The following is a 7,859-nucleotide window of genomic DNA, read 5'->3' as shown; positions in this document are numbered from 1 at the left end:
TCCGATGCAGCTTCTGTGGCTTCCGATTGGCTGCAGGAGCTTCCTGCAGCCAATTGGAAGCCACACCTTGGTTTCCGAATGTTTTGGAAGTCGAATGGACTTCCGGAACAGATTCCATTTGACTTCCAAGTTACCACTGTATCCTAAAGACAGCACAGCCTCCACCATGGCTCACACCGAGGGGAACATGAACCCCTGGAGTCTCACTGAGCTCAGAAACAGAGGAGGCGTGCCACAGTGTGTTATATTTGCTGAACAATAAAACTGCTGTTGTGTATATTACTACTGTACTATGGAATTTCCTATTTCGGTGTTTTACAGCTCCTGTTTAGGAAATGTGGTGTTTGTTGTTCCTGTTGTTAAAATAATAATAATGAAGATTACAGTGGTACCTCGGGTTAAGTACTTAATTTGTTCCAGAGGTCCGTTCTTAACCTGGAACTGTTCTTAACCTGAAGCACCATTTTAGCTAATAGGGCCTCCCGCTGCTGCCGTGCCACTGGAGCACAATTTCTGTTCTCATCCTGAAGCAAAGTTCTTAACCCGAGGTAATATTTCTGGGTTAGGGGAGTCTGTAACCTGAAGCGTATGTAACCTGAAGCGTATGTAACCCGAGGTACCACTGTATTTATATAAAAAAATAGTAGGTTAGATTCAACTAAGTTGTTGCATTAGCACAGGCATAGGCAAACTCTGGCCCTCCAGATGTTTGGGAGTGCAATTCTCATCATCCCTAGCTAACAGGACCAGTGGTCAGGGATGATGGGAATTGCAGTCCCAAGCATCTGGAGGGCCTGCATTAGCATAAGCCAACATGGTGAGTCCTGCCAGAGCGATAGGACTTACCCCCACCTTCCGCAATCCTCTTCCCCTGTGGCCTTCCCAAATCTGCTTGGGAGAGTCAGAAGAACCCCTGGAACAGCACATGGGGGCAAAAAGAGGGGAGGCAGTGTTGTCTGGCAAGCAGAAATATCTGCACTGATAGAATCGTCCCCTTGGCACAACACTGAATCTCAACCACCACCATTTCCAGAGGTTGTAGCAGGTTTCCTTGGAGGTTTTTAAGCAGAGGCTGAATGGTCGTTTGTCAAGGATTCCTTAGCTGTAATTCTTGCGTTGCCTGGGCCGGGGCTAGATGACCTTAGGGTCCCTCCCAATTCTATTAAAATTATTGAGCTATTAAAATTATTGACGTGTTTATCGCATACATAAATAATTTACATTTCCCTTTCACTAATTCTTGACCTATCGTCCTAGGTCAAGGTTAGGTTAGGAAGATACAATAATTTCTAATTATTTCTGTTGATTATAGTTCCGATCCTGCTCACGGGTTTCTGATACTATAATATTTATTTAAAGAATCCGAAAAAGGTTTCCATTCTTCAATGAAATAACCATCATTAAGTTCCCTTGTTTTAGCTGGTAACTTTGCTGATTCAGTCCATCACTTCCTTTATTCATTCTTCTTTAGTGGAAACCTCTTCATCCTTCAGTTTCGGGGTGGGGAGAATCCTTGCTGCTGAAGTATATACATAAATAACTTAACTATCTTCTTTGGAATTTCTGTCCCCATAACCCCTAGCAGAAAATCTTTTCAGTGTGCTGTTATTTCTTGTGCATCTGCAAGGACAAAAAAAGCCCCTACTGCTGCCTCCCTCTTGGAAATGTTCCACAGATTGCTGTACTTGTTCTCATCCCTCTGAGATCTGGTGCTGAAAACTTTCCTGTTGGGACCGAAACAGCAAACACTTCCTTGCCTTCTCTTCCTGGCCAGATCCAGCCACCTGCAGGACCAGCAGGGGACTGCAGAATCTCGTTTTCACTTCCTCTTCCCTCCCTAATTTGGACGCTTCTCCAGAGTAAGCAAAATTGGGGCTGGGATTTCGTCACTCCTGAGTGATTCGCCTTCCAAGGAACCCCCATCTGCCTGTATAAAGAGAAGAAGGGGAAACTCATGGAGCTCATTCTGGAGCAACCGAGAGCTTGGACCTTGACTGCTTCTGCACCCTCAGCTTTGAGCAACAAGCCTCCTCTTCCATTCCACAAGCAAAAATGAAGAGCTTCATTGCTGCCTTTGCTTTCCTGATGACCATCACCGCCCTCCTCTTCTCCCAGGCTCAGTCTCATATAGGTAAGTCCCCCTTTCCTTCTTCACAGCATCACTGCCAAAGGCATCTCAAGCCTTGGGGACCACAGTCCGCACCACCATCTTATTCCAAGGCTGTCCTGCACTCCTGGCTGCTCCTGATGCCGCAGGAGCTGGGCCAAGCAGGAGAGGGCTATTGGTGGCCACCAGCCATGGTGGCTACCCTCTGCCTCTGTGGCTGGAGACAGCAACACTTCTGGAGACAAGTTGATGGAACCCATGGGAAGGGAGTGTGCTCGGGTCCCACTTGTGGGCTTCCTCTTGGGGCATCTGGTTGGCCATTATGAGAAGAGGATGCTGGACTAGATGGGCTACTGGCCTGATGCAGCAAGGCGCTCCAGATGTTCTTTTAAAACTCCTTCCCACTGGAGTCAATGATGGCCACCAACTTGGAGGACTTTAGAAGAGCATTAGTTCAATTCATGGAGGATAGCATGGCTCCTCTTATATTCTTTAGGGGGAGCACAGTGAAGGAGGGATGGTCCCCTCCGAAAGGGTTTGCTTGGGAGGAGAGCAGGGCCCCAGTGCAACCCTCCCCAAGGCACCTCTGTTGGCCAGAGAGAGAGTCCCAGGTTCACTCCCCAGCATCTCCAGGTAGGGCTGGGAATGCCCCACATCTGACACTACACTGAGCCACTGCCAGTCATAGCAGACCATCGTGAGCTAGATGGGTTGACTTGCTGAAAGGTAGCTTCTTATGTGCCTATGAAATTAGCCCTCTAAGATTTCAGCACTCATGACTGGGGATAGTCTTAGGGAAAGAACAGTAACTCAGTGCCAGAGCATCTGCTTTGAATGCAGGTCTCCTGTTCAATCCCCAGCTGGTAACATCCCCTGCATGAAATCCTTAAGAGCTGCTGCTGCCAGTCTGTGTAGACAATATTGGCTTAGATGGACCAATGGTCTGCCTCGGTATAAGGTAGCTTCCTATATTTAATAACAGTCCTTGATTCAGAATCCTTGGGACTAGAATTTTACTTTGGGGGAAGAAGCTCAGTGACAGAGCAACTGCCTTGAATGTAGATCTCAGGTCCAATCCCCTGTGGAGTCAAATCAAGACTGCAGGAAGCAGAAGTCATTTGTTCACTCCCTTCCGCTCTTCTCTCCCACAGACTCAGGCTACTGCTGTAAGAAATACGTTATGAAACCCATACCACTCAGACTCCTGGCGTCCTATGACTATGCAAGCAGCAAGTGCTCCCTGCCAGCTGTCGTGTAAGTATGAAAAACTCTGAAAACAATTTGTGTGTGATCAGCCAAGCTACAAACTATTAGCAATAGCTGCAGAGGCCAAAGCTCCTTTGCAATTCCATACCAGATCAGGGGGCTTCAGGGAATCGCCTCTCCGTCCTGGAAGTGACCTGGTGGCCTTAGGGAACCTCAGCCCCTGACCCCAACTCTGAGGAGGTGCAGGTGGGAGAGCGAGTCAACAGCTTCCCAGGGGAGGGAGAGGCTCTGGAGGGTGAATGCCAGGGGTGCCCTCCTCTTCCCCACCCCCAGGCCAAAGCCTCCATGGGACAGAGCACCTGTTTGCCTGCAGATGGTCCCAGGTACAGTCGCAGGTGGGGCTGGGATATAAAGGTAAATGGACCCCTGACCATTAGGTCTAGTCGTGACCGACTCTGGGGTTGCGGCGCTCATCTCGCTTTATTGGCTGAGGGAGCTGGAGTACAGCTTCCGAGTCATGTGGCCAGCATGACTAAGCCGCTTCTGGTGAACCAGAGCAGCGCACAGAAACGCCGTTTACCTTCCCACCGGAGTGGTACCTATTTATCTACTTGCACTTTGATGTGCTTTCGAACTGTTGGGTCGGCAGGAGCAGGGACCAAGCAATGGGAGTTCACCCCGTCGCGGGGATTCAAACCGCTGACCTTCTGATCAGCAAGTTCTAGGCTCTGTGGTTTAACCCACAGCACCACCCGCATCAGTCCTTCCCAAAACTTCACAGAGCCACTGCTGCCAGTCAGTGTAGACAGTGCAGAGCTTCTGATGCTCTGGCTGGCTGGGCACTAAACAGGCATTTCTCTCTTTGCAGATTTACCACGAAAGCGAATAGGCGGCAGTGTGCAGACCCCAGTGCCGCATGGACCCAGGAACGTATCCAAAGTCTCTCCCAAACATTGACAACACCCAGCAAGGAATGAGAAAACCAAGTGCGCGAAAGCCTTGCCGTATGCAGAACATGCACAGCCACCCACACCCACCCATGTGACAGTTGCACTTTATTATAATGTATCTTAATTTATTTATGTCAGCATATTTTAAGCAGTTGTTTGTTTTTGTATTATTATTTTCCACAAGGGAAGTGAGATAGCCCAGAGGTTCTTTCTGTAAAGCATCGTCACAAAGACCTTTCATGTGAATAAATAAAGGGGCAAAAATGGAATCCTTCTGGGCCTCAGACTGGTTCATTCCGCTTCGTCCCTCTCCCCCCCCCCTTCCCGCTCTCAAGGGTTCAGCTTCGTTCTGTAGCTTAATTGGGGAGAGGGGAGGAGGCAAGAAAAAGCGGCTCATTGGGTTTCTCTGAGTTTCTCATTCTTTCCAACTTGGAAGTTCCATTTTCTATATTTCTGCATCAATTTTTCTTTTAAAAGCCTGTGCAAAAACCCACATGAATTCCCACATATATTTCCCCTGGTGTATCCACATTTGTACACAATTTTGCCAAATATATACATTTTGGGCAAGGAATTTCCCCCAATATAATTTTATGTTGTGACATGCACCCCAATTTCTGAGCAGTGAGGGACTCCAGGGTTCCCTGCACTTTCCTGGGGTTCAGCACTTCGCCATCATTAAGAAGCAGAAGTTCGCCTGTTAATTAGAGCTTAATTGGAGTAAAGTACAGGTGTGTGCTAGAAGAGATGAGATCAGAAACTGCGGAGCAAACCAACTGCAAGGACTTTAAGATTTGTACTTGAGATAAGACTTCATTCGGTGCAAAAGACAGGGGAGGGGAGCCTACGGTTTCTTTATTTAAAGTTTTCTTCTCTACATTTATGATTTGGCAACCCTCCTCTGAATATTAGTTCAGATTATATTTGTACAAGCGGGGATGGAAGAAATTGGATTATAAATATGGAATATGACATCAAATGGAACCATGTGTGTAAAAAAAAGGGAAAAGGGAGGGAAGCTCTATTTTGCAAAAGGTTTATGATGGAAACTTAGAGCTGACTCTTCCCCATCTTCTATTATTTATGAAGTGAACTGAATAACGCTAAGAGGGCTTGGATTTTAATTTAATTGGAAGTATAATTGCTCATATATCTTTAGTTGGAAGGAAGGATGAAAGGAGTCTGTGAACTGCCAAGGAACTGATAAGGTTCTTTATTGAGTCATCTGCAGTTCAACAGACCGCTCTCTTTCCAGGCTGAGGAAAAATGGTGACAACAGGTAATATTTACTGGGATAGAGTGGCTTTGGCAGTTGTTGTTAAAGTTGCAGATGGAGCGATGGAGAAATTTCTGGAACAGCAATGGGATATCAGTTTCGCCCAAGGCATGAGGGATAACAGCAACAACCAGGGGGAAAGAAAGACATAATATCTTACAAGGACAGGAAGAAACAACATGGACAGAATAATTGCCACACACAGGAAAAATAAGGATATACTGTAGTTTGAGCTCCTCCCTTATAGTTTTATAAATCATTTAATGTGTCAACACGAATAGAAGTTATTAATATTGCAGTTGTATTAGGGATTATTATTATGACTGGAATGTAATTGAAATCAATAAGATTTTGGAATGCAGAAATAAAGAAAACCATCAAATCTAGCAAGTGTGGGAGCCACTTTAACTAAATTTTATAATTCGGTATTTGAATGATTGGTATTAATACTTATATTATAAATTGGTATTGTTATAATGAGGCTATTATTGGACTGTAATTGAAAACTAATAAAAATAATTGCAAAATCTTGGGGGGGGCGGCGGGAATCCTTGTTCAAATAGGTTTGACAACAAGAAGGAAATACCGTATTTTTTCGTCTATAAAACTAGGTTTTTTAACAAAAAAAATTAGGTTTAAAATTGGGGCTCATCTTATACACGGGAAGTGCTAAGGGGTGTTTTCTTAATTTGGACTCCCCAAAAATAAGGGGCATCTTATACATGGGGGCATCTTATTCATGGAAGAATGTGGTAACTTTGGGAGGAAACTAGAACTGTCTGGGACTGAATAACTTCAAAAAAGGCTAATGTGAAACTAAGCTGCATCAACAGAAGTATAATTTCCTATCAATCTGTTCTGCCTTGGTCAGACCACACCTGATCCCCACCTGTGTCGAGTTCTGAGCACCACAGTTTAAGAAGGATATTGACAAGGTGGGAGGTATGTAGAGAAGGGTGACCAAGATGACTAAGGGCATGGAAACCAAGCATTATGGGGGATGTTTGGGAAAGCTGGGGATGTTCAGCCTGTAGAAGAAGGTTGAGAGGTGACATGAGAGTCTTCTTCAAATATCTGAAGGGCTGTCACCTGAGCAATGGAGCAAGCTTGCTTTCTACTTCCCTGGAGGATACAACTTAAATCAATGGATTCAAATTCAGTTGCTACCCACCCATAACCCTAAAATGGCCTGAACTTTCTCTGGACCTTCTTCCAGTCCTCCTATGTTTGCCCTCACAGGTCCTCAGCCCTTCCCTGATGCTTTGGAAGCATCTGAGCTCTTTACCCAGAAATGGGCCTGGCCCAAGAAAACACCCTTGTCAGTCAAAATATGCCATGAATGATGGGCCTCAAGATACGTCCACATCCTATCTTGGGCGTCAACCCCTCACTATCTCCCTTGCTTTTGGGTAGAGTGGAAACTGTTTTGAAATTATCCTTGACAATTTTCCTATAAAAGGAGACCAGGGGGGACCTCAAGGTATTGAGAGTCAAAGTGTCCCTGAGTCCTCTCTCCACCTCCACCTGCCATGAAGTTCTCTGCAACTGCCCTCACCTTCCTCCTACTTGTGCTTGCCTTTGCCCTGGCCGCTGCTAGCCAATGTGAGTCTACCCTTCTCTTCTCTTACATGTTTGTGATTCAGTAGGTTTATACCCACTTTTGATTGATTTCAAGACAGCACTGTAATAACAATATACCGTATTTTTCGCTCTATAACACGCACCCGACCATAATACGCACATAGTTTTTAGGGGAGGAAAACAAGAAAAAAATATTCTAAATGAAACAGTGGATGTATGATTTTTGTGGTTCATGCTGTGGCCACAGACATGTGATCTGACGGTGAGTTTGGGGTAGCCCAATGCAAAAATCCTGAGGATCCATGTGGATCCATGCTTTGTAACCGCGTTTTTGCACCACTGCGCCCCAGGCAACAGTGGGTGCGTGATTTTTTTGGTGCAAGCTGTAGCCATGGACATGCTATGTGATCTGATGGTGAATTTGGGGTGACCCAGTGCAAAAATCCTGAGGATTCATGTGGATCCGTGCTTTGTAACCAGGCTCTCTGTCCCTCTCTTCTCCCCACTCAGTGGCTCTTCTCCCGCTTTGCTGTTTCAAAGCGAGCAAAGCGAGCCATGGAGGAGGGAAGGAAGGGGAACCATGGATCCTCTGCTCACGACTGCAGCAGATCCCCCCACCATCCGTAGGCATTCACTCCATAACATGCACAGACATTTTCCCTTACTTTCTAGGAGGAAAAAAGTGAGTGTTATGGAGCAAAAAATACGGTAATTACTTGTTTCATACCCTACATGGAGA

The 7,859-nt window shown here is 45.9% G+C and overlaps 1 protein-coding gene across 1 annotated transcript; it reads left to right on the top strand.

Moving 5' to 3' along the window:
• Nucleotides 1-1,935: 1,935 nt before the first annotated feature.
• Nucleotides 1,936-4,532, top strand: LOC309357528 (C-C motif chemokine 5-like). Its single transcript, XM_081889703.1, has 3 exons — nucleotides 1,936-2,131; nucleotides 3,259-3,361; nucleotides 4,182-4,532. Exons 1-3 carry the CDS (start codon nucleotides 2,053-2,055, stop codon nucleotides 4,288-4,290), a joined length of 291 nt encoding a protein of 96 aa, XP_081745829.1. The 5' UTR covers nucleotides 1,936-2,052; the 3' UTR covers nucleotides 4,291-4,532.
• The last annotated feature ends 3,327 nt before the right edge of the window (nucleotides 4,533-7,859 follow it).

Source organism: Podarcis melisellensis (genome assembly GCF_964234715.1).
Source record: "Podarcis melisellensis genome assembly, chromosome: 15".
In the NCBI taxonomy this organism is placed as follows: Eukaryota; Metazoa; Chordata; class Lepidosauria; order Squamata; family Lacertidae; genus Podarcis; species Podarcis melisellensis.
This window is presented reverse-complemented; position numbering and strand designations above follow the sequence as displayed.

Excerpts from the sequence above, each read along its gene's own strand:
- LOC309357528 (XM_081889703.1), top strand. The coding sequence starts at position 2,053 with ATGAAGAGCTTCATTGCTGCCTTTGCTTTCCTGATGACCATCACCGCC. Across the intron at positions 2,132-3,258 it reads CCAGGCTCAGTCTCATATAG|ACTCAGGCTACTGCTGTAAG; the intron begins GTAAGTCCCCCT and ends TCTCTCCCACAG. Across the intron at positions 3,362-4,181 it reads TGCTCCCTGCCAGCTGTCGT|ATTTACCACGAAAGCGAATA; the intron begins GTAAGTATGAAA and ends CTCTCTTTGCAG.